Source organism: Diplotaxodon limnothrissa, linkage group LG8 (assembly GCF_057381915.1).
Source record: "Diplotaxodon limnothrissa isolate DT_005_m linkage group LG8, D_limnothrissa_male_GT1.1, whole genome shotgun sequence".
Lineage (NCBI taxonomy): Eukaryota > Metazoa > Chordata > Actinopteri > Cichliformes > Cichlidae > Diplotaxodon > Diplotaxodon limnothrissa.
In genome coordinates, this window is record NC_140603.1 from 9,052,291 (window position 1) to 9,078,534 (window position 26,244).

The 26,244-nt window shown below is 41.9% G+C and overlaps 1 protein-coding gene across 1 annotated transcript in view; it reads left to right on the forward strand.

The window, feature by feature from the left end:
• Positions 1–26,244, forward strand: part of pkd1b (polycystic kidney disease 1b) — a 42,138-nt gene that overhangs the window by 10,245 nt on the left and 5,649 nt on the right. The window contains exons 4-34 of the mRNA XM_085361219.1: positions 707–825; positions 977–1,124; positions 1,686–1,951; positions 2,049–2,810; positions 3,871–4,002; positions 4,153–4,328; positions 4,454–4,590; positions 5,332–8,999; positions 9,511–9,663; positions 9,802–9,942; positions 10,114–10,390; positions 10,600–10,702; positions 10,828–10,956; positions 11,077–11,227; positions 11,734–11,871; positions 12,698–12,842; positions 12,920–13,606; positions 16,038–16,191; positions 16,287–16,542; positions 16,644–16,839; positions 16,971–17,138; positions 18,567–18,707; positions 18,871–19,081; positions 19,181–19,304; positions 20,853–20,996; positions 21,086–21,407; positions 21,583–21,694; positions 21,783–21,940; positions 22,398–22,600; positions 25,020–25,217; positions 25,300–25,454. Of these exons, the coding sequence (XP_085217345.1) occupies positions 707–825; positions 977–1,124; positions 1,686–1,951; positions 2,049–2,810; positions 3,871–4,002; positions 4,153–4,328; positions 4,454–4,590; positions 5,332–8,999; positions 9,511–9,663; positions 9,802–9,942; positions 10,114–10,390; positions 10,600–10,702; positions 10,828–10,956; positions 11,077–11,227; positions 11,734–11,871; positions 12,698–12,842; positions 12,920–13,606; positions 16,038–16,191; positions 16,287–16,542; positions 16,644–16,839; positions 16,971–17,138; positions 18,567–18,707; positions 18,871–19,081; positions 19,181–19,304; positions 20,853–20,996; positions 21,086–21,407; positions 21,583–21,694; positions 21,783–21,940; positions 22,398–22,600; positions 25,020–25,217; positions 25,300–25,454 (9,874 nt within the window). The remainder of the gene's footprint in view (positions 1–706; positions 826–976; positions 1,125–1,685; positions 1,952–2,048; positions 2,811–3,870; positions 4,003–4,152; positions 4,329–4,453; positions 4,591–5,331; positions 9,000–9,510; positions 9,664–9,801; positions 9,943–10,113; positions 10,391–10,599; positions 10,703–10,827; positions 10,957–11,076; positions 11,228–11,733; positions 11,872–12,697; positions 12,843–12,919; positions 13,607–16,037; positions 16,192–16,286; positions 16,543–16,643; positions 16,840–16,970; positions 17,139–18,566; positions 18,708–18,870; positions 19,082–19,180; positions 19,305–20,852; positions 20,997–21,085; positions 21,408–21,582; positions 21,695–21,782; positions 21,941–22,397; positions 22,601–25,019; positions 25,218–25,299; positions 25,455–26,244) is intronic.

The following is a 26,244-nucleotide window of genomic DNA, read 5'->3' on the forward strand; positions in this document are numbered from 1 at the left end:
GGCAGTATGGTAGTTTTCAGGTGGCAGGCAAGCTGGCAAACAAACAAAAGCAGAGGGCAAGCAAAGCTCAAGCTCTGGAAACAGAAAAACACAGCTCGACTGAACATGCTGATAATTTGGCAAAGCCTAATTTAAACACCGACCAAGCATGCATTATGACCACTGACAGGTGAAGTGAATAACACTAATTATTCTCGTCATCATGACATTGTTAGTGGGTGGGATATATTAGGGACTAATGTGTTCATCGCTTACCTGGGGAACTCCTGGCACCAGGATGCAATATGGGTTGAAGGCAAGCTGACGAAGGCAGTGTGAAGCTTTTGGTAACGTTCTGTTGGAAATCCTTGTGGATCCATGTGGATGTTATTTCGACACATAACACCTACCTAAGCATTATTGCCAGCCATACACAGCATTTCATGGAAATAGTATTTCTTGACTGGTCTAAGGAGCTTGGAAAGAAAAGCAGGAATGGTTTGAGTACGACAGCAAGATTGAGGTGTTGACTCGGCCTCCAAGTTCTCCAAATCTCAGTGTAATTGTGCATCTGTGGGATACCATGCAGGCCCCCCAGCTCTCAACTTACAGGACTTGAAGGATCTGTTGTTAGTTAGTGTCCATGCCTCAATGGGTCAGGTCAAATATATAAAAAATGTCATTTGAAATAGACTGAGGTGATTTTGTTTTATTCATCTTCCTGTAGCGCCTTTACCATCGATAGACAGTTACCTCATTGGATTGGCTCTCATGACCGGCATATATGCGGAAACCCACGTGCAGCTTCTTCCCAGTGTTCCAGACATCGGACGGCACACAGCAGAGGTAAAGTATTGTGCTTAATCACTGACTCCTGACTCAAGGACTCATAGGATATTATAAGATGAACGGCTGCTATGTGATTCCAAACTAGGGAAAGGAGAGGATGAAACACTCACAACTTTTGTATATAAGTAGGCTCCCATGTCTCCCACAGATGCAGCTTTTCCCAGGCTTGTGGTTCAGTCATGCAGGTCAGTTGCTATCAGTGGAACTGGTGGTCCAGCCCAGTCCTGTGTCCTCTCTGGCTCGTGTCCAGATACTTCGGCCCTACTGCAACCCTAACTACCACTTGGTACCTCCAGGTACTGAAACAGCTGTGACTAAAGCCTAATTTTTCATAGCACCTACTTGGCTCAGATCCACTCAACTCAGTTTGGGATATTTTTCAGTACAATTTAGTACTACCTCAATGTTGGTGGGATAGTTATAGGAAGGCAGAGTGTGCAGTGTGTGTCATTTGTACGCAACACAAACACAACACAAAGTGTGCAGTGTGTGTCATTTGTACGCAACACAAACACAACACAAACTGGAGGACACTGAGGTGATGTATACCTGCTGGTCACTTTATGGCCTTTTGTAAGACTAAAAGAAGAGAGTCAGAAAATGATGCAGGCTCTTGGGTTATTCAGTGACATCACTCTCAGTGATGGCACGCAGTCTATCGACATCACATTTTCTGCTTGACTCAGCTTGATGGGAACCCAGGCTGACTAGGTACAACTACTAACCAAGTTACCACCTGATAGAAAACGCTAAAAACCGAGTCAAGTTGAGTCGAGCTGAGTAGGTGCTAATGGGAAGGAGGTGTAGGATGTATTTGTCTGATACTGTAGGTGATAATCTGCTTTTTTATTTGTCAGGCTGCAGCTCTCTCCTTAATCCATTCAGCTGCTGCTCAGCAGTACCGCTGTGTAACACTACAGGGGGCTGCAGCACAGGGCAGCACTGGTGCCATCTACTGGAGGCATGCGTGCTCACCACCAGTCCATGCAGCACCTACGACTCTGCCATCAGAAATCGGGGCTTTGCCTTACCCCCAAGATACTCCGACTTACCACCGTTCTATCACGTGGTGGCAGACCTGCCTCTGAAAATAAACCCCACCTTCGAGCTAAACACCATAAGGGTTTGTTGATTATCTTGCAACCTTTTTGGAAAATGCACCTTTTAAAACGTATGCCACAATAATTCTTTACACATTATCATGTTCGTTTTTTCAATAGCTGTCCCTCTTAGAGCGAGCCATCGTGGTTTACCCTGATGATATTGTGGCTATACAGCACACTCTTGACTCTGGAACATTTCTACATTGCCTAAACAGTGAAGCCTCTCGAAACTCTCCCTGGAGCCAAAGTTACCTGTCCTTCAGGGGGATGGAGTGGGGAGGCTGGTTGGAAGGAGTTACTTTACTGCCCCAAGGAAGCAAGTGGGTGGATGGAGTTGTGTGTAATCTAAGGATGCTTTATGTGGACACCCTTCACAGAGCTACGGAGCATGAAGACATCTTTGACTATACTCCGACAGAGACAGCCACTGTCAGTGGTATTAGGCCCCTTACTACAGGCCCTAATCCCAGTCTTAGGTCTAAATTCCAACTTGAGGTCATTCACCCACTCCCAGATGATAAGAACCAGATTCATGTCCAAATCAATGCCCCAACTGTCATTATTCTCAAGGCCCTGTTTGGAGAAAAAGCCAGCAGCTCATGGTCAGCCCCGGTGCTCCAGACTGGAGTTCCGTTTCTTCCATCCTGTCCTGAAAATATGTTTCAGTCTTTACTTGGCTGTAGGAAGCAATCCCAGGATGCCTGGTTTTCATCTGTGACTCTGGTCTTATCATCACCTGGAATTCAAATCCTGAACATCAGTGTGATGGATGTGCAAAGTTTTCAGAGTTTGAGCGTGAAGGTTTGTGGCTACGAGCCTGTGACGGGGCTTAGTGTTGAGTCACATGGATGCCTGAGGATGCTTGTAGATACATCGCAGGTGAGACCACCAAAAAGGAAACAGTGACAAAGATGCTAAGTTTTTTTTTTAACAATATATTTTAACGAAATAGCTTGTGTGAGTCTCAAAATAGCAGTTTATGTTAATTGTTATGCCAGTTTGAATGCAACCAAAAGAAATTAATAACAACTAGATGAATTGTTATCCAAGTTCTGGAGGACACATATGGTCCCCAGACAATAGTTCATAATCATCCATCCATCCATCATTTTAACCGTCTATCCACATAAGGGTTGCATGTGTGTGTGATGGCCAACACAGGAAAAAGCTAATATACTACATAACTCCAGCCACTGGCAATTTTAGATTTATTTATTTTTCTTACTACAGAGAAATCAAATTGGCAACTTAAAAACTTTTCCAGAGGTTTGTTTTTTTTTGTCAGATTTTTTTTTGGTTTTGTTTGTTTTTAGCAAAAAATGTTAAATTTGCAAGTATAACTTCAAGAATTCATAGCAGGAATACCTAAAGAACCTTTACACGTAACATAAAGTTGATAAGTATAGTATGTTTCTTATCTACATTAATTTACAATTCCAGTGGATCATTGGTGTAATATTTCATCAAGTCCAAGATATTTCAGCTCACAATGCATAGGACCAAAGATTCCTATTTGAATCCATCAGTTGCTGAAAGCTCTCTGCACTGGTCACATTGCTTTGTTCATCACCACAGTGTTTCAGGCTGACACATCACTGACTGACTTGATTCCCTTGCTTAATCTTAACCTGGGGTTTCTTGGTGTGCCTGTGAGTGTGCTTCTGTACCTGGAGTACAGTGTGTCAGTGCATCTTCTTTATACCTTGCATATCAGTTGTATTTCAGTAGCTGTATGGAAAGCTCCATCAAATATTTGTGGTTGACTGGACCACTTGTGGTTGAGCCGTCTTAAGTGCTTAAATTGGAGGCCATTGACTATTTTGTATTACATTTAGTTAGTGTTTTAGTAAGAGTTGCAATCACAGTTAAACATGGATATGAAAGTAATGTTAGTTACCTTAGTTTAATGTAATGACATTTTTTATGTTTTATTTTGTAGTCATTTACAGCCACAGTGGAGAGCGGCTCTTCAGTAAAATTCTCATGGGTGATTGACGACCTGAAAGAGTTTGCCTATGAAGGGAGATCTTACAGTGTAATGTTCAAGAAACCTGCTGAGTATAAGCTGCTGGTAAAAAAAAAAAAGAAGTGCACTATGCTCAGATATTAGTTGTTATAAATTATTTGGCAAATATAACAAATAGAAATTTCATGATTACAGTTACCGTAATAGAAAAAAGGATTGAAAAAGCAGTTTTAGTAATCAGTGAACTATCTGTAGGTGACAGCATCCAACCCCGTGAGCTCACAGAGCCAGCAAATCCTCCTGACTGCAGATGAAATCACGCTGCTAGCTGACCCAGAGTTCCTGTCAGTCAGTGAGGTTGTGGCTGTGGATGTTACTCACCTCTACACTGTGAGGGTCAGAGTTGATATCTCCCTTCCAGTTACCTTTAGGTAAGGACTTCTGTAGCCATCTCGCCCAAGACTTTTATTGAAATTTTTATTGACAAGAAAGTCTCACACTGAAAATGCACTCATAAAGCTCTTTTTGTATGCTTTTCATGCAACTTGTCACTTAGATGGGATTTTGGGGATGGCAGTAGCAGTGTCATCCACACGCAGCCTGCTCCATGTCAGGCCATGGAAGCACATGTGGCAAGAAGAGAGAAGCAAATGTATATCCAGGACTCGGTAAACTACAGCTATCAGATCCCAGGTAAACACACACAGAAGACTTAAATTATTGACACTGCTGATTATTGTAATATTTTTCACTATTTTAACTTTACATCCCATGTCTTTAATGTTTTGGTTCACTGCCACTTTTAATCAGACCTTCCTATTTCTTAACAAAAAAGCTGATTTTAGCAACTAACTCCAGTAAACCCACTGTATTCTACCTACCAAGCATCAACACTGTTAGAAAGTCTGGAGGACATATTAGAGCATTTGGGAGTGCTGCACATTTTGGTTAAAACCAAACCAGATTCTAAATACTAATGTTCCTATATGTCTGCTTGATGTGTAATGAGGCAAATGATTGCAAACTCCTTCAGCATATTGACTTTATGTGTTCGCAGTAGAGCAGTGTTATGTTTACAATTAGTTTCTCCAACAAACGCTGGCCAAAAAGGTAATTAATATGAGTTTAATGGTGCTTTAAACAGCCAGTTAAGCAAACATTAAATTAACTTTTAGTTAATTTAATTTAACTTTTACATTTTCTCTTTGTTGCCTTTTTGGCAGAGACCCCAGAATCATATGTAGATATTTTAAACCATTTGTTTCTCTTTTAATGGAGATTCATATTTTTTTTAACCACTTTAGAAAGGATAATATTTTTGAAATTTTCTCAAATCTATAGTAGGAAGTACCACAAATGACACTGTGGTTGACTGCTATGCACTTATAGTATTTAGTACAATAAAGCAAAATTCATTTTCTGTGTTTAATCCAGAGGACTACACACTTCACGTTCAAGTCTCCAATCAATATGACAACACTGAAACATCCATGAAGATAAATGTCCGCCCTCTGTTAATCAGCCTCTTCATTTCCCCTTCCACTTTGGTGCCTGTTGTCAACCAGACTTTCGACCTGGAAGCTTCCACCGAACCCTCCGCTTTTGTTGTCTTCTACACATGGGACTTTGGAGATGGTTCTAAAGCTGTCCAAAGCATCCACGCTAGAACTGGCCGTAGGTTTGGATCTGCAGGAGTATACAACATCACAGTACTGGCTAATAACACAGTTTCATCCATTAGTGCCTGGCACGTGGTGGTAGTTATGGAGAAAATCTCTGGATTAACTGTCTCCAGCAGCAGATCAAGTGAAGTTGGCTCTGCTACAGATTTCAAAGCTGAGGTTTCTACTGGTACTGACCTCCTCTGGGATTTTGACTTTGGTGATGGGTCCCAGCAGGAGAATCTTACAGATGGTTCCATCTCACACATCTATAAGTTTCCAGGGAACTATACAGTAAAAGTGACTGTCTATAATTCTGTCAGCAAAGCTTTTCAGTCTATCGTTGTTGAGGTCTATGCTTTGACTATTAGAGGTGTTCTCCCGACAGAATGCATCATGAGTGGAAAAGACACGCAGTTTACAGCTCTGGTGAATGGAAACATATCCAGTCTGACTTTTCATTGGCTGTTTAAAGACTCAAATGTAACTGTAGTGATAGGACAGTCCACAGCCATGCATATATTTCCAAGCCATGGTATTTTTCATGTTAACCTGACTGTGTTTAGTTCTTTCACACGTAGCTCATTTAATACGAGTGTCTGTGTTCAAAGTCCGATAACGAATGTTGTGATGCAACGCTCAAAGAATGTGGTGGCAGTTGGCGAACAAATATGCTTTGGTGTGTTAGTGTCCCCTGAACAGATGATGGGTTACCAGTTCAAATGGTTTAGTAACTCCTATGATCTTGCTGCTGTAACTGAAAACTCTGAGAGGTGTTTTGTCTTTGGAGATGAAGGTGTTGAAGAGGTGTCAGTAACAGCAAGTAACAAAGTCAGCAGCAAAACAGCCAAAGTTAACATTACCATTCAAAAACCAGTGAGCGGACTTTCTATTTGGCACAATAGCCAAAGTGATGCACTGATTGTCAATACAGTAGCATCATTTTGGATTGGCAGTTGTGCTGGCACCAATGTGTCAGTGCTGTGGAACTTTGGAGATGGGTCACCAGCGGAGCAGAAACATAACGTCTCACATGTCTTTACTTTGTTGGGTCAGTTCACAGTCACTGCAACAGCATTTAACGCTGTTAGCCGGGACTCTACAACCCTCACAGTGAACGTATTACTCCCTGTTTCAGATCTTTCACTTCACACCAGCCACCCTTATTCTGTGGTAGGAGAGGAAACTGTCATCACAGCAGTTAGCAGTGCTGGAATTAGCAGTGCCAGCTACTTTTGGACAGTAGAAGGCATATCTTTAACCAGTCAGGGAACTCATGAGTTTAGATTTGCTTTCCCGAGACCAGGAGTGTATCGAGTAAGCGCTATAGCACAGAATCTATTGAGTAAAAGAGAGGCAGATATTTTAATTGAGGCATTTGAAAGAATAGAGGGACTTCAGATTGAATGTCAAAGCCTGATAAATGAGAAATATATACCAACTCATGAGGAAGTGTTGTTTACTACTTCAGTCACCAAAGGCTCCAACATTACTTTCCATTGGCTTGCCAGACAGAGTGAAACAACCCAACAAATTGCAGGTGAAGGAGAACTTTTTCATTTGTTACCTGGAACACCTGGTAATCTTTCAGTTCAGCTTAGAGCCTCCAATGTGTTGGGTGAGGTTACCAAGAGTGTTTCTTTAGTAGTAGTTGAACGTGTAAAAAATGCAGTCATAACAGTACAGTCAAACTTTGTGGCATGGAAGAAAGTAGTGAATATCTCTGTTTTTGTGGATACCGGATCAGACTTACAATATCTTTGGCATATGAATGCTAACCTTTTACCCCTTCAGACACAGGAACCTTTTCTGCTTTACACTTTTCCAAGTCTGGGTTCTTATCTTGTCACAGTTGTAGTTTGGAACGCTGTTAGCCAGAGTAACAACACCAAACCGTTTTTGGTTCAGGAAGAAGTCCAAGATGTAGACTTTCAAATTGACAACAAGACACATCCATTTTATGTCAATGCAAGTGCTACTCTTTCCTTTCATGGGTTTATTCACAAGGGTAATGATCTGCATTGGGACTGGAAAGCTAGAACTGCTAAACAGAACATTTTCACCTCAACCAGTCAAACATTTATCTACAGATTTCCACATGCAGGCACCTACCAGGTGTATCTGAATGTTTCCAATGAGATAAGTTGGCAGATGGTTTCACACAATGTCAGAGTCCAGGATGCAGTCAAAGGTCTTGTGCTGGGCAATAGCAAGTCCTCCTTCTGTAGTAACAAACAAGTAACATTTATTCCAACAATCTCCAAAGGAAGCAATGTAAGCTTTCTTATAACTTTCCAAAACAAACACTGGACTCTAAGTCATGATATTTTTGAGGGCCAATACACCACATCAAGTCTTCCAGTCGGGAGACACATAGTTACAGTTCAAGCTTTCAACCAGGTCAGTAGTGCAGAGGCGTCCTCTAGCATTCTAATCACTGAGCAAGTTCAAGGTTTGCAACTTGTAAACTGTTGTTCTACTACTCTAGAAGCTCAGAAAGGAACCCAATTCAAAGCAGAGGTTCAAAGTGGATTTCCAGTCAACTACACCTGGATGTTTCACTTGGAAAGGTCAAGGCCCACTTGGCTCATGGGAAAAGAAGTCATCTTTACTCCTTTGGATAGTGGTTCATTGTTTGTTAGTGTGTCAGCCAGCAATGGACAATGCTCTCAGACAGTAAACCTGACTGCTACAGTCGAGTGGCCTGTTAGGAAAGTAAAGCTCGTCTGTCATTCAAAGAAAATATTTGTTGAACATCCTGTCCGATTTTCTGCAACGGTGGGCAAAGGAAGCAATATTAAATATGTGTGGGACTTTGGAGAGTCCAAGGAATTATTAGTGACAGAGTCAAGTGCTATTAACCACACTTATTATAACACCGGCAAATACAAAGTTATGGTCACAGTTTTCAACAGTGTCAGCAATGTGTCCTCACAGCTACACATAGAGGTGGAGGATCTTCAATGTTCCAGCCCACAGGCCTCCCTGGTCCAAAGCCAGTCTACTATATTTAGGTCTAGAACAAGTTTCTTTGAAGCAAGTATGAATATTAATTGCTCTTCTTACAAGACTCTCTATCTGTGGGAGGTATTCACCGAGTCAGACTGTGCCTATGGCAACACTGATATTTCCGGAAACAAAGTCATTCTCCAAAATCTGGAGGATGCAACACCCTTTCTCTCAATCCCAAAGCATGTGCTTAATGTAGGGAGCTACTGCCTGGTATTCACACTTTCATTCCAGGAAACTCCCATCCTCCTCAAACTGAAGACTAACATCACAGTGGTCCACTCACCATTAGTAGCTCTCATCAAGGGAGGCTCCCACAGATGGTGGTCCAGCTTAAACAACCTTGTCCTTGATGGGTCTGACTCTTATGACCCTGATATTGAGCCAGGAGTAGAAGATGCCCTTCAGTATCACTGGAGCTGCATGGCAGTGGTAGGCAGCTTTGGATGTTTAAGATTTCTATTGTATTGCATTCATTCTGTGTCTAACTATGGATGATCTGATATCCTCATGTTGGTGTTGTTCCCAGACCATCATGAAAATGTTGTTCCAGGTTCAACATTGCAAGTGACCAATCACATTGTTGTGACGTTATTCTTTTGCGCGCCAAGCCATTTGTGCATTTATGAAATTCCAATGTTGCAAGGACAATATCAATTCTGCTTACTGTTTATTAAAGGGTTACGGTTAGGGTTAGGGTTAGGGACCCTAACCCTAACCCTAACCGTAACCCTGATTGGCGGACAGAGGTGGTTTCTCGCAGCTTAAGTACAGTTTTTTGTTTTACGCCGGTTTTTCCCGAAGTCGCAAAAGTATGACGTCACAACAATCTGATTGGTCACTTGCAATGTTGATCCTGGAACAACATTTAGTATGATGATCTGGGAACAACACCAACACGAGGATATCAGATCGTGCGTCTAACTATAACAACAATTTGCAGAACTCCAAAGAGTCCTCTTTTGTAAAGCAGCCCATCGGGTGGACCAGCAGTAGGATGACTATACAAAGCAATCATCTACACCCTGGCACAATCTACATTTCCACCCTTACTGTGCACAAGGAAGGAAGGAAACCTTCCTCTGTTAACCAAACGGTATGGAGTTATGTTGAATATTGCTTGCAATCAGATGATTTTGGAGATATAAGCAGGTATGGATGAACTTGTCACTGAGGGAAGAAGCTACTGGGCTGAATGACCATCAAACCTTGTCTTATGTCTTATTTCTTTCAGGTAACTGTCAGTGACGCTCACTTGCTTCCTGTGACTATAGAATGTGTATCCTGTTCTGTTCGCTCATCTGCTAACCACATCAGTTACAACGCCCCCGTTATCCTTTCTGGACGTTGTGGACAATGTGATGACCAGGCACAGGTAACTATTGTCAAATTAAATGCAAAAGAAATATTGTGTGAGGTTGTATTTAATTATTTCTTTAGTAGATAAATTAAAGTAATGACTGGCTGATTATTTTTAAATTGGGAAATATATAAATATGCCTATATATTTTGTTATTACTGTGATTCATGAACGTGTCTTCTACAGTACAAATGGAGAGCTCATGACCAAAGTGGTCTGTCCCTTGTCCTTGATGAGGTCACCACTAAAGGGAAATATTCTCGCTTGGTGGTGCGATCAGGCATCCTTCAGCCAGGACAGAGTTATTACTTTGCCCTAGATGTAGCCCAGCCTCACAGTGGGGAACGGGGCAGTGCCGTCTTGATGATACAAACAAACAATCCACCACACGGCGGCCTATGTGATCTGAGTCCAGAGTCAGACATACAACTACTGGAGACAAAGGTCACCTACAACTGTTCAGGTATCACTAAGTTATAAAACGACAGGGCTACACAATCTAATTTGCATTGATGTTTTCATCTGACAGGTTAAAAAGTGTAAATGTTTTTTTTTTTTCACACTTTTCAACCCAGCTGACAAATTTAATGAAACAAGTTAAAATCACACAGCTGGAGTTTAATGTACGTTGTTGTTTATGGTTGTGTCTAACATCTGCTCTCTCTGGGATAGGATGGCAAGATGATGAAAGCAGAGTCTCTCAGTTGATCTATACCTTCCAGGTGGCATTATGTCAGCTCATTAGCACTGTGTGCCCTGTGCTCACACTCTATAGGTAAATGGCCTCAGCTTGCAGTTATTAATAGACATCCAAGTACATGCAGGCTTAGTTATTCCTTTAAAATTAAGCCTTTCATAACACAAAGTTATAGTTTGGATTGTCTGAATTTTTCTCCCAAGGGGGACACAGTCAACGTTCAGCACGCTGGTCCCAGTGGGAAGTCCTGGACAAAGAGAAACCGTGTCAGTTATCAGAGTCATTCTGCTTGTAGAGAACAATTCTGGGGCAAAGTCTGTGGCTTTGAACAGGTGAGAAGTCGTGTTAGTTAAAATCTAAGAGAATTCTTTATGAATAATACATCTCAGGCCCAGTGTCTGTAAAGTTTAATGCACTGAACTGATGTGGCCCTGCATTTCTGCATTCCCAAGAACACTAACAGTGGAAAATCCTGCAGTCAATGAAGCTGCCAGTCAGTGGCTCAGAAACAAGAGCCAGACTGAACTGTGGGCTTTGGTCCAACATGGTAACCCTCAAGAAATCATCCCGTATTGCATTGCCCTCACCAGCAAGCTCAATCAGGTAGTGTATGTAAAATGTTCATATTCCAGTGCATGTGTCATGGTCTGTGGATTTTGGTATTAGAGATTTTTTCTTGAGCTTTTTTTTTTTTGGAGTTTTAGTTTAGATTATAAGATTAAAATTCTATTAGTCCCGTCAGTGTTTCCTTCTGTGTTTTCCCTCTGTCAAGTTAATTCATGTTTCAGTGATTATTCATTTCCTTTTCTTCTTTGGCAATCATGTGACTGGTGTTTTGAGCTCTCCTGGGTGAATGGTCTTACATCGTGTCTTGATGCCGTCTTGTACCCAACATCCCGATTGCCCTGCCACTCATTATGTATTTCGATGTTCTTGAAAATTAAATCTCTGTATTCCTGTGTCCTATTGGTTCCCTTTTGGAAAACGATTTCACTTGGATTACCTCTTATTGATTTCCTTTTCTGGCCTGTAGCTACTAGTTTTGTAATAAAACTTGACTATTATTTGTTACTTTGAATCCTGAGTCTGCACTTCACTCCTTTCACCAGATGGACTTTGAGTGGACTGCCGAGGAACTCATGGATAGGAGGGAGATCCGAGAAAATGTAACAGAAGCTCTCGCCTCTCTCCCTGTGTCCACCTTACTAGATGTTGATCAGATCAGTGCGACACTGTCGCAGTCTGTGGTAAGGAACCCACAGACAATGCCCAGACAAAAACTGTGAGCTTGAGGGGAAGAAGCAACAGTTTGACATTTTGGAAAAATTTACTTGGCTTTCTGGTAGAGAATTGAAGGAAAAGGTCAGCACCACTCCCCCACTGCAAGCTTAATTTAGCTCACAGACGTGAAATGGAGCAACTTTGGGCTTCGGTATCTTGCTGTGGGGGGTTCATGACAAAAGTAGTAATACTACAATGCAAAAAATAAATAAATTACGTACCTACTTATTATGCAGAAATTCAGCCTTTTACATTATATTACTGGATCATAATTATAGATTTAGTAACAAGAGCATGACTTTTATGTACTATGTGAAGTGTAAATATCAACACTGATTCCTCAGAGGCATCCGATGGAAGACAAAACACTGCTCAGTAGACCATTTAACACTTTATTACTTCTAGAAGGGAGATGCGTCCTGCATGACACGTTGCCGTGGATCTCAAAATGGTGGTGTGCCCCTGACAGTTTTATTACAGAAGCTCTCTCATTCTAGTCTAAACAATAGCGTCTCAGTAACTTTCCACTAGAGATGGTCCCCTCTTATCTACATTTCCCCAGGCAAGCGTGAGTGAGAGTCTGCAGCTTTCTACTCTCCAAGGACACATGGTCTAATGCCTTTATTTTTCAGGGCTGTGTCCACTTAATACTACACTATATAACTTTATAACACTTATTATTAAAAAGCATAGAATTATTGAGGCACTGCAAATTATTTAATCCCAACAGAAGCATAGTCGTCTTCTTTTTCTTTTTGCTTGCATTGACATTGCATGTTTTCTTTACTCCAGGCTGTTCCCAGTGAGTTGGTACGTGAAACCTCTCAGAAGAAAGTTTTGGAAACTGTGGGGAAGATGATCCATGTAATAGAGAAAGAGACGGATCCTGCCGTTTTGTCAGCCGCAGATAAGGGAAGAAACATCCTTAATGTTATAGGTGCTGGCCAACCACCATCTCCTGCATGAAATAGTCATGTACTGACATCAAATTTACCATATTCTATGTGTTTCCAGGTAGTACTCTGGCAGCCGCGTCTGAATCATCCAGTGGTTTTTACCCAGCCTACTCGGGAACTCTGCAGGGAGCATCAGTAATCTCCCTGTCAGCACTGAGTCATGCTGGAGCTCTAATGCGCACACTGATGCGTTCATATGTTTCTGGCGAGGTGCCTTTTTTGCTGTCCACCAACTATATCACCTCAGTGGGTTTCCAAGGAGACCCTTCTGATCTCCTCTGCCAGTCAAACCAGATAACGAGGCAGTCATCATTTCCTGACAAATCTAAGGCTTCTCATCATTGTCAGTTTACTATGCCCTCCTCCCTGATAGCTCATCTGGAGAATACAGAGTCTGAGGTGGTGCAGGTGTTGTTTGGTTTGGATAAACTACTGGATAACAACGCTTTACTGGAAGGAGCCAATCCTCCAATTTCCACCACTCTTGTGGCCATGGAGCTCAGCACTCCTCAGGGTCAGCCCATACCCATTGTGGGTTTGGACCCTGAACAAGCCATTCAGGTCGCCCTGCCAAATAAGTACTCGTTGGATCATGGAAATGAGAGAGTAGGTAAAGATAGGAATGGGACATGTCTTACTGTAACACTACCGACTAAAGGACAGCTGAACTTCACAGTAAAAGTTCCAGATAGCCTGGATGAAAATGCAGGTTTATATATCGCCTTCAAGTTCACCTTGGCGCCAGGTACAGTTTCTTTATTTTTTTCTTACTCTGGGTCTGTCCTGCTCCAGATTTGTTACCTGTTTCTGTTTTCATGAGTGTAGAAGTTTTAGCTAAATACCCATTACAAATATGAACACAAAAGCTACTATTTCTTAGTTTAAAGCCTCTTATTAAGTCAATACACAGTTCCTAAACTCTATGGGGTCCTTTAGCATATCACAGCTCATTGCTTTTATAGCCTGATACTTAATGGAGCTCTGTGGGGTTTTCTTGCAAACACAGTTACAAAAGTTCATATTGAGTTTAGAACATTGTGTGTTTTTTAGGTCTGATTTTAAAGACATTAACCTCTTCTTTTCATAAAATATTCGCAAGGCTGATATAACTGTTTAACATCCTGGGCTGTTGTTTATAAATAAATACATTTACCAGGTAAAGAAGAGTGAGCTGGGGAGCTATCAGCTAATGCTTGCGCTTACTAGCTATCTTGATTACCAGGATGCATTTATGTTTTTACACCAGGAAAAATAGGTGTAAATAAGTGCTCTAGTCTGAAGCCTTGAGATGAGCAATGTCATCATCACTATTCTTGTGTTTTGAAACCAGATGTGCCGAGCTAGTAGCCAGGATCTCAGTGCAAAAATCCATACACTTATTAGCTAACTATCACAAACCTTAGCCAACCCACATAGCAAGCAGGTCTGGCCCGGATCTGGTATCAAGCCGGCACTGCTGGTTAATTTCTATTTAGTTCTTAAATAGATCCAGCACAGCACAAATTAAATTTCTTTTAGCAATTATTGTTTTTTTTAATGTCACAATTCCAACCCTGCTCCTTTACCCGGGCTTGGACCGGCAAAAGTGACCCGAAATAGGCACTGTGGTGGAGTTACTTTGTGTGTGTGTGTTTATAAGTAGTTTTAAACCTTGTGATCCACAAAACAGCATAAGAGTAAAAGAGTAAAAGAACTGACTGCGTTACAGCACCCGCTGCTTGTTGAGAGTAAAAGCGATACGCGCTTTCACGTCTTTTTTTAGCGACTTTTTTTTAGAAAAAAAGTCGCTAAGGGGTCTGAAAGCTTGCTAAATATAGCGACAAAGTCGCTAAGTTGGCAACACTGTGTGGGCCATGTGTAAGCACATTGTGTGGGACAGATCCGGGCCATACCAATTTTGCTATGTGGGTGAGAGTGTTTAACTCTAGCCAGGATAGTCATTCTTTCTGGTACTATGACCTAAATTTATAAAATGGATTAAATATTTTATTCATATAACCCAAAATGAATACAACGCCAAGGGAATTTTCTTATATACTTCAAAAGGACCAAACATTTTTTGCAGCCTCCTGGTGGCTGCTAAATAATATACAGGTTTAGAGCTTTTCAGACCCAAAGCTACTGTGCTATAAAAATATATATTTGCCCCCTTTCTTACACAATATTTTTTACACATTACACATTTTATCAAACCTGTACATTTCATATAAGAAGCCAAATCATAATATTAGACAAAGATTTAAATTATGTCTTTACTTTAGTAAATAATGATATCATTTATTAAGAGAAAGAAGTTATCCAAACCTGGTCTTTTATGAAATGAAAACAGATGCAACAGGAATCAAACCTTCCAAAAAGTTCAACTGTATTTTCCCCAAAAGTCTTGGGGATCATCAGGATGTTTTCCATGGTTTTTGCCATGGACCTCTCCCATGCCATCTTTGCCCATCTCTTTCTTATTATTAAATCTTGAACTCTGACCTTAACGGAGACCTGCAGCTGCTAGATGTTGTTCCGGGTTCTTTTGTGACTCCTGGATGAGTCAGTGATGTGCTCTAGAACTAATTTTAGTAGATCGGCCACTCCTGAGAACATTCACCACTATTCAAACTTTCTTCCATTTCTGAATGTCTCACATCATACCACTTTTTCAAATAGGGCAAGGTAGATTTAAAAAGTTAAAAAAAAAAACCCCATCTATTTTGTATTTTTACAGGTTATCTTTGTCTAATGCTAAAATTTGTTGGAAACATTGAAGTGTGACAAATATGCAAAACAAAAAAAGAATAGCACTGTACGTCTGTTGTGCATGATTCTAGTTTTTAGTCAGTTTATTACAGTCCATAGTGACTACCTCGGGGCAAACATCACAGTCAGGGAATAGCTTTTTATCTTTTTAGATAAATAAAATAATACTGTTTAAAAATAATCAGTGTGTTGCTGTTACTTTACTGTCAGTCCCGAACAATGCAATGACTACTATACTTACAAAATATGAATGCATTTTCATTAATAAATGTACTAATAACATGAGTGTACACATTTCAGGATAGGAGGTATCTTTCAGGACCAACCATGTAGTGCCTCTTGTACATAATTATTTATTAAACCTGCAATATATGTTTGTGCTATTATTAATAAAATTACTGCTTTTAAACTGCAATATCCACCACTAGGAGCAGCTCCACTGCCTGTAGGACATGTCAAGATTGAAGCAAGCTCTGCAGTGCCGAGGACCAATGCATCCCAGGATTCCCTGATGAGAGAGTGGGCTCTTACACTCTCTCATCTGGCCAGCTCCTCGGAAGAAACCATTTTTCTGTCTCCCCTGTGAGTCACGGCTCTCTTCTGCAACTCACTGCTCTAATTGCTCATTTTGATGAATAAAGATGACCTTCACATGAATTAATTTTCCTCTACAACAGTCTGAATGGGACAGATACGCCTCTTTCTGTCAACCTGAGTTCATCTCTGGTCGACGGCGGTCCAGTCAATGTGTCTGTGTGCGTGTTCAGCTCTCTGTGCCAGTACTACAATGTGAAGGAGAGGCGTTGGAGCCGGGAAGGTCTTCAACCACTGGAGGGCAGCACACTCCACACAGCGCTATGTCTCACCCAGCACCTCACCATGTTTGGGGCCAGTTTGTTTGTTCATCCAGGGGCTGTTGTTTTGCTACCACCTGTACGTGAGAACACAGAGGATTACAGCAGATGTAGATATTTTAAAATAAAATAAATGCATGATTTTTGCTCTTTTCCTTCTCCCCCTATTCAAATCTGCAGTCAGGAGAACCTGTGAGGAACATGGTGGTAGGGATTATCTGTGCTGCCCTGGTTTTGATTCACCTGCTGGTGGGGCTCATTGCCCACAAACTGGACCACTTAGACAGCCTGAGACTGAGTCAGGTACCACTGTGTGGGCGAACCGGGCTGTACCACTACAGAGTGCTGGTAAAGACTGGCTGGAGGCCCGGTGCAGGTCAGCCAAAGAGAAGACATTAAAGAGACAGAAAATGAAAAGCCAAACATTACATGTAATGGCTGAATTATCCTGTTTGAATGCTTTAAAATTAAATGGAAAGTGATCGTTTCTGTGGTGCTACCCTTCAGGGACTACGGCACATGTTGGCATTAGTTTGTATGGTCTGAAAAAGAGCGGCTCGCACCATCTGCAGAGGGATGGAGCTTTCCAGCGTGGCAGCCTGGACCAGTTTCATGTGGAGACAGATGACAACATGGGAGAAGTCTGGAAAATTCGCATCTGGCATGATAACACAGGTACATTATGTGGTCACAATTACTGGACCAGGCCTCTTCAGTTATTTCCAGTTCTGTTCCCTCAGGTGTACAAAATCAAGCACCAGGCAATCTAGTCTACCTTTAATGATTTTCAAAATAGCAAACAAATCAAATGTAAGAATGATATTTCTTTTGTTTTATGTTTTATTTTGTTGTGTTTTACACACAGTCCCTTTGAACACGTGATCACATTTTCCTTTAACACCCCTCTGTTAGCATTTGGGAACTCAGGAGGGAAGTTGCTTAACAGTTTACGGCCTCTTTTCTCCTGTTTTTAGTCATAATGTCCAAGTTTTTTACTGGGTGACAGGTGTGAGTTACAGGTGTGAAAGCTGAGCACCCAACTCTTGCTCCAGAACTATACATTCTCAGCATGGTTTGGCATTGCCTTTAATTTCCGGATGACAACATATGGTGCCCCAAAACGGTATATATATTATTCATGAATAATGGTGCCTTCAAAGATGTTAGAGTTACTCATTAATGCCATGTACACCAATGCACCCTCATGCCACCACAGATGCTGAGTTTTTAATTGCGCACTCATAAAGAAATAAATAAGAAATTGTCCCCTTCTTTAATAGTCAGTGTACACGATTAGCAAAAGGAAAATAAATATTTTATTGGACAGTTTTCCATCTGAGCTTGGGAGCAAAAAAAAATCCCTTTTTAATTGGAAGAACTTTATAATACAGCCTACAAATTTAAATTCTATTGTAATTTTCATCAAATTGAGCCTTAAATTTGAGCTACAACTCTGCAGTCGTGGGCTGGTTAGTTCACTTTATAATATTGCTCACACAGCTTAATTTATTGTGTAATTATGGTTTAGGATGCAGCACTTAGTCCACTCAGCATTACAACCTGCGTCCTTAAAATTATTGTGTGGTTAAAATGTAAGGCAAGAGAAAAAAGGAACTACTAACATATTTATTTACTGTATGATTTGTGTCTGCTTTATTAAAATATTCAAAGGTGTCCTTTACAAATGCTTACAGTACTTTATTTCTTCTTACCAGTAAGACCTCAAATTGTTACTCCCTCATTCTTGTATACTTCCTGGTAAATATTTTAAGCTAATTAAAATGACAACTTAATTTTGGATAAATTGTATCAGAAATACACAGTAAACTTTGGGGAAATTACACCCTATGTCATGTTTTATTAAGTGCTACCTTTTCTTTGCATGGTAGAGTCCATACTTGCCTCTGTGGACAGACACAAAACACCATGTTCAATAAAGTGTTCCTGTATTTAAAGTGTAAGTATAGGGATTAACTAGAAACAGTTTTTCTAGTGAATGAAATGTGTGATTAATTAGTAACAGTAAGTGTTTAAGACATGTCTGCATGTGTGTGTGTGTGTGTGTGTGTGTGTGTGTGCGTGTTCACATGCATGTAAATACAGGTTTGGACCCATCATGGTATGTGCAACATGTGGTGGTGTGGGACCCTCAGACAGACCACATGTTCTTCTTCCTGCTAGATGATTGGCTCTCTGTTGACAATGAGACGAACAGCACAGTGGAGAAGGAAGTACTTGCCTCTTGTAAGGTTACAGATGTTACTCTGAACTCAACTGTTTAAATGGAAAAGCACTAAGGCCATTTCTTAAGCAGACCTATCAAAGTTCCACTTTGTGTGCTTTCTCTTCCTGTAAACTGAAATATTTTTCTTTCATTGTCTTTGAACCGTTCCATTTGTCCCAAAAGGTCCAGAGGAGCTCACTCTATTTAAAAGGGTGTTCACCTCCCAGCTGATATTTGGCATGGTCGACCGCCACCTGTGGCTATCCCTGTTGGAACGCCCCCCTCACAGCTGTTTCACGAGGGGACAGAGAGTTACTTGCGGTGCCCTTATGCTGCATCTCTACCTGGCACTGGGGGCTCTGTGGTATGGAGCTGTTGGCACTGTGGGGCACAGGTGAAGTGACTGAGAGTACTCAATACTCGAAGATCTAATAATTCCAGATATAAGCCAGTAGATTATTGATCAAATCGATATGTGTTCTTTATACTCAAGTGGACCCATTTCAGCCCATCTGCTCGCCAACGTGGAGACGGTTGCTGTGGGGATGACTGTTGCTGTGCTGGTGTTTCCTCTCCAGTGTTTCCTCTGCTTCCTGTTTAGAAAAGCTCACAGTCGGGTAATTAAAAACAGTATCAACTTTTTATTTTTATTTTTTTTTAACTAGTGAACCTATTTAAAGTAACTTGAAGATCGTGGGGGCGATCGTGGCTCAAGAGTTGGGAGTTTGCCTTGTAATTGGAAGGTTGCCGGTTTGAGCCCCGGCTTGGACAGTCTCGGTCATTGTGTCCTTGGGCAAGACACTTCACCCGTTGCCTACTGGTGGTGGTCAGAGGGCCCGGTGGCACCAGTGTCCGGCAGCCTCGCCTCTGTCAGTGCGCCCCAGGGTGGCTGTGGCTACAATGTAGCTTACCATCACGTGTGTGTGTGTGTGTGTGTGTGTGTGTGTGTGTGTGTGTGTGTGTGTGTGTGTGTGTGTGTGTGTGTGTGTGTGTGTGTGTGTGTGTGTGTGGATGACTGGATATGTAACGCGCTTTGGGGTCCTTAGGGACTAGTAAAGCGCTATATAAATACAGGCCATGCATTAATTTCAAAACATTAGACAGAATACTTGTGTCAGCTGTGCGTCCATGCTTTGTTTGTTAAACACTCTCACGCACATAGCAAAATCGGTATGGCCCGGATCTGGCCCACACAATGTGCTTACACATGGCCCACATACCGCAAAGAACAATGGCCCTTTGGTGGCCCAGATCTGGTTTGCCAGATATGGGCCAGCACAAGGCCAGTTGTAGACACACTGCTGGCCCTGTGCTGGCCTATAACAGTTTCAGCTCTGGCCCCAGATGTCAGCCTAATGTGTACCTTAATCAAGCCATGTAATACCAACATGTGCTGGAACATGATAGTGCAAAAGTAACATGACAAAACTCTGTTCAGACAGTGAATGGACTGATTCTTATATAGTGCTTTTCTACTCTCCCAGATTACTCAAAGTGCTCTATACAACATCCCACATTCACACACTTTCTCTAAGCTGAGTTCTTACTAACTACATTCATACACATTCACACTTATAACATGCAGACAGGGATCGAACCACTAACCTTCCGATCAATAGGTGGCCTGCTCTACCACCTGAGCTACAGTCACCCACTGGCAAAGATGAGTAAACCCTCACTAGATTTTGGATAAAGTGTAAACTCACAAACCTGTCAAACCTGCATTTGAAACGTTGGCTACCATACCAGTATAGTATTGCAACATGGCATTTGGGTCTTCTAACTAAAATAAGAAAATAGGAACATAAATAGTGCCATCATTGCCAGACCTGGTCCACATCTGGTTGACATACATCCTGCCATGACACCAGTCAGTCAGAAGTGCCAGCTTGATACCGGATCCCAGCCAGAGCTGTTTTCTATGGGCCTGGGCCACATGAACCAAACCATAATCGTGCCAGATATGGCATGCCATCACATAGACAGTGCCATCTATGCCAGGCCTGGCCCATATCTGGATGACATACGTCTTATCATGCCAGAAGTCCGCCAGCAGTGCCGGCTTGATACCAGATCCGGGCCAGACCTGCTTGCTATCTGGGCACTTGTGTGAGAGTACACTCAGAAATGTTAACGCTGCAGGTGTATGTTTACATGTGACTCAGGTAACTGTGGACATGTCAGTCCCTCCCTCTCCTGTTTGTCACTCTGTGGAGATGGACGTATTCCTTGGCCAATCGGAGTTCTCCTGCCCTACTTTTCTGTCTTTGCCAGATTCCTCTGGCCGAGTCACTGACAGTCCTTCATCCGTAAGGACATGCACATACACAGTATACTTGTTATTTTACTCCTGTCTTTTTCTTAGAATAACTCCAGTTGTTATTCTATCTTTCTCCAGTTGCCGGAGAGTAAGGCCTTAGACTCCAGCATCCTGGACTTCTGGGCTGCCTCTGGTTTGGTGCCCAAGAAGTACGAAGCACATCAAGAAGATGGCATCGTAGCGTGGCCATCATGTGACAGCCTACTCAGTCTACCAGTGGGTTCAAGCCCCTCCAAGCCAACCTTAGCCCCTGACCCCTGCAAGGCTTCATCTGCTCGTCAGCTAAAGCGGAAAAAGGCCTTGATGCAGCTTCACTTGACGCCGCACAAATCCCCAGATATGAACTCCAATCAAGTCCAAGTTCACAGCCACAATCTGACAACACTTCTTACTCTTTCCGGTAAGAAACTGTTAAAGCGTAATTAATTTCTGCTATTGACGTGAATGGTCTCCAGCACTTTGCTTCTTGCTGTTTCTTGCCGACTTTCTTTAAATTAAAATGATTCCAAATCTGTTCTGGGAACACCAAGTTTTCTGAATAACATCTGATTCTGTATTCTTGTGTTTGGTACCAGAGGAGGATTTACTCATGTCTATTGAAGCAGCAGACGACACAGCAGATGCTAAAAACAGCAACTCAGACAGTGGGCGGGATTCTCCGAGAACAACATCCTCAGTCTCAACCATGTAAGGAAAATAAAGATTTATTTTTATGATGTTCTTTATTGACAGGTAACATTCTGTATCACTTCAACTTTTTTTTTTTTTTTTTTAGGCGGAGCACCTCCTGCAGCAGCTGGTCAGAGCACAGTGAGGATAACTCCCAGTATGGCACTGGACTCTATGAGTGTCCATCCGTAGACTCGATGGCAAGCACCTTCCTGCCAAGCACTTCTCCTGACTCCACATGTTCCTTCTACACGACACGCATAGGTACCATAAAAGGTTTTTCTTGTTAATTGTACCCACAAATGTATTGTCAAATGTACTCCAGTACTCCTTCAATGAGTGGATACTGTTTCAATAAAGTGTTTTGGGATGGCTTAAGAATGGGAAACAGATCTGTGTGGGCACCTAATTCCTAATGCAACAGCCCAGTAATGGAGCAGGTCCATAGGGCAGATCCGTATCTGCAATCAGTCGCCCATACTACATATACAAATACAATTCACAATTATCATTTTAGCTAACTATATATAAGTTTAAGGCCTTCTCTATTACAAAGCACTGTACTGGGGAGAAGCTGAATATAAGAAACTGAGGTAGTCATCACTATTTCCATGAGTCCCTTTACAGTTAACCCTGGTTTGGAATCTTTTTGTTAGACTATGAGACAAAAAACATCCTATCTAGAATTTTTTATTCACATTTGGAGATTTTATTTGAACAGGTGTTGCTCGGAGTCAGCCAGGCAGGCTACTTCCTCGCTGGGCGCTGCGTGTCATTTATCCTCTGCTCGCTTTGCTGCTTGGAGCGTGTCTGGCTGTGATGGGACTCTATGGAAGCTGCTTCTCCAGGACAGTAGTACTCATGTGGCTGGTATCAGCTCTTTCTGCCTTTCTCACTTCTGCTCTGCTGCTGGAACCTCTCAAGGTGAGTCAAGCATGTGGTCCAGTTTGTTCACCTCTCAGGGTTTTGGCAGATTATAACTACTTTGACTTGCATGACTTGCATTTGTATAATGTTGAGTTGACGAGACAGTTTTTATCTTTCACGCACTCCTGCAGTCACACACTAATCTACCAATGCTGAAGCTGGATCATGTGCACTCACACAAAGTTCAGACGTTCCAACAGTCATTTCAGTCTAATCAGACTTAGGGTTGCCAACTCCCTGAAAAATAAATAAGGGACACCTCGTGGCCAGGGCCGGGCAACCCAGTTGTCTTCACCCTTCCCAGTGTGGTAGCTCTTTTTTTGTGTGTGAAATTATTTTTTAACCATTTGACTTGAATTTGATTTAAGCAGATGCATATTCTTTGTGATATGACCATATGGGAAACAAATGATCATTTAGCCATTTATTTTTAGCTCACAATGACAACATTAACACAGTAAAACAGGTCTCTTTCTTAAACAGAAGCCTGTCATGCTTAACTTTTGAGAATATAAGTAAATCTTTCTTTAAAAGAACTCTGTCCTGCTTAACTTAAAATTATATAAATTAATAGAAAACAATAGAACAAAATCATTCTTGTAACAGTGCACATTTAGTGCATTTAGTACAGTTGGCTTCAGTTGAGGTATTATTTCAGCTTTTCTAAAGCTAATCAGCTGCTCCTGTTTGTAAACCCACTTGTTCCCATGATTACGCATCTTAACTCATCATCATTATTCATCTATGTATTACTTTTATGTATTAGTGATCTATTTGTTGTAATCATCTATCCTTGCAGTTGTTTATTACACAAAATAAATTATATTATTACACTTCTGGCCACATAGCCCTGATATTCACTGCACATGCCCATATTAACCTTAACCAGAGGGTTTAAAAAAAACAAACCAATGTTTACATACCATATCTGCTTCTGCCGTGGCCTGGTGGACAAGAAATTGGTTAAGGGTTCCCCGAGCTTTCACGCCCCTCGTGTTCTTCATGTGCCCACCATTAGAAGCATGCCTATGGAAAAAGTGCGCCGGCACACAGTGCAGTGCGCTTTATAGGTGTTATCGTGCACTTTTCCAGCCAGGTGTTTTCCTTTTCCCATTCCTCCCTGTACTTTTGCAGCCTTTTTTTTTTCTTTCTCTGAGCAACAAACATTGCTGCTCTAATGCTGGGCTCACACTGTGCGATTTTTGGCCCATTTTGAGACGATTTTTGAGTCGTGCAACCGATTTGGTGATCGGCCTGATTTTGGCCTTCATCGTGGGTTGTGTAGTATACGTGGGGTAACGAGAAGCGATTAACACCTCACGACCAGCTCCCGATCATCAATCGCTCGTGAGGGTGTCACCACAGCCGCTCACACTGCTCACACGTAAACGTCGGTGAAAAAGATGGAGCAGCACGGCTGTGCAGCGTGTGATCTGGACACAAGCGATGGAGGCACAACTTGTAGAACTTTGGAAAGCTCATCCGAGCCTTTTCGATGTGGCATCACAAAATTATCACGACCACAACAATCGTGAAAATAGTTGGATTTACACTGCTGCTCAATCACAGCTGCCTGATCAATGTTTTTCATTAGCAATTTAGCAAAGTTGATGGTGGTGGTGTGTGTGTGTGAGTGAAAGACAGAGAGAGGGAGAGCGAGCGACAGATTTTCTGTTATAACCTTCATTTTATGGAGGCACAGTGTGAACACTCAGGTCGCATCAGAGCATCGGGCGGTATAGTGTGAGACCCTGCATCGTGACCTACAAACTTCTAACCCCTGTGAGTCAATCGTGCAGTTTGAAAATCGCACAGTGTCTGCCCAGCTTTAGGTGTACTGTCGTCCGAGACTTGCACCGCAGTGTCGGCGTTTGTTTCCCTGTTGGCCATGCTTCTTGTTGTGGTCATCTGTTGTCTTCCGGTATTTTCTCCGTAAGCGACCTTTCCTCGACCAATGAGATAAGCGGTAATCTGACTTGTCATACTCGAATTTTCATAAGTGTGCTGTCAGCTCATTGGTCACAAAGCAGGAGAGGGGCTGGGAATTATGTTTTCAAACAAAGCGTTAATTCCATTAACATTTATAGACTACTTTTGATTCTCACTGTATTACGGGACAAAGTGCGTCCCTTATTAGCTCAATACGGGACGTGTACTTTTGTTTCTAAATACGGGACGATTCCGTTTTTTAAGGGACGGTTGGCAACCCTAATCAGACTTGTCCTTTGATTATCTCTTTGATTATGAATAAAGGCGATGTACTGTTAGCAAACTGGAAAGAGCTGATTAACACTCATTGTTAACACATAAGGGTGGATATTCAGACTTTCTACCCTCTCTCAGATGTCCTGACAGGAAGTTGGGGCAAGGACTTCAATCTCTCTCCATCCAACCTCTCTTGACACCTGTTTTTCAGGTGTGCGTGCTGGCCTTGATCTACACAGTCCTGTGGAGACCTGTGGATCCAGAGGTGGAGGAGCAGCTGGCTCAGGAGGCCACTGTGGTGAGGCCGTTTGGAGAGCAGAGCGGGAAGGTCCGACCGCCATGCGGCTACGGCCTGCTGCAGGCGAAAGAGGAGGCTCGCAAAGTCCAAGCACTGCAGTCAATTATGAGGGTGAGGAGAAAATATTTAAGATTTATTTCTGTCTGGGAATTTTTCTTCCCAGACGTCACACTTTTTTTCTTTTTTTTTGCAGCAGTGTGTGTGGCAGCTGTTATTTCTGTTGCTGGTGCTGATGGTGAACTACCAGGATGCAACTGAGCAGGGACAGGCCAGGCTTCTGCACGCCACCATCAAACAACGTCTTCACGCGTCACCCTTGGGGTTTCCCAACCTCACCTCACTCAAAGAGTAAGGGTGACACCAAACGCCACACAAACACAGCACACTGTCGCCACACAGTGTAAAATGTGGGGACAAATCTCGAGTTCTTTAAATTCAAAAGGTCAGAAAACATTTAGATGTTTAATGATTGCTGAGCTAATCGACAGAGGGGCAGATTTACTTAAGAGGGCAAAATAGCATGTGAGGGCAATCCCCAAATAGCGCTAATAAATGTGGTCAGTTTTACAGGTGAAATACAAAATTGGTGCTGTTTTTCTAAACAGTTCATTTGAATAACAAGCGAAACAAAAGACGTTTCTTTTTCAGCGTCAATTATTGGCACAATCAGCAGTAAATTGTGCATTTCACACATTAGAAAATCTGTTTGCACGCTTGATTTAAATTTCCTGTTATTTGTGGCTTAAGAAATCTCTGTGTTTCCACCATTTATATGCACTTTTGTAACTGCACTTTTTTATGCAAGTTTGCACTAGAGTAACGTGTTTGCAATTCTGGTCCCAACTCGCTGAAAGAACTGTGTCAGATTTATGCTGTTTATATCAGACATGATAAGAGCTGATTGTTGTGAACTTTGACCTTCTGGGTCCCCCCAAATAAGTAATTACATTTTTTCTTGGTATCTATACATGACATAGCAAACAACAAGTATGTGCATTTGTGTTTTCTTTAGCTATCCTAACTGTGGAGCAGCTTTTTCATTTTTCAGTGGAAACAGAACAACGTCGTTTCAACAGTGATTGCTGGGGAAATCACTCGTAATGAAATTAAATGATTTTGGTTTTTTATGTGTGTAAAT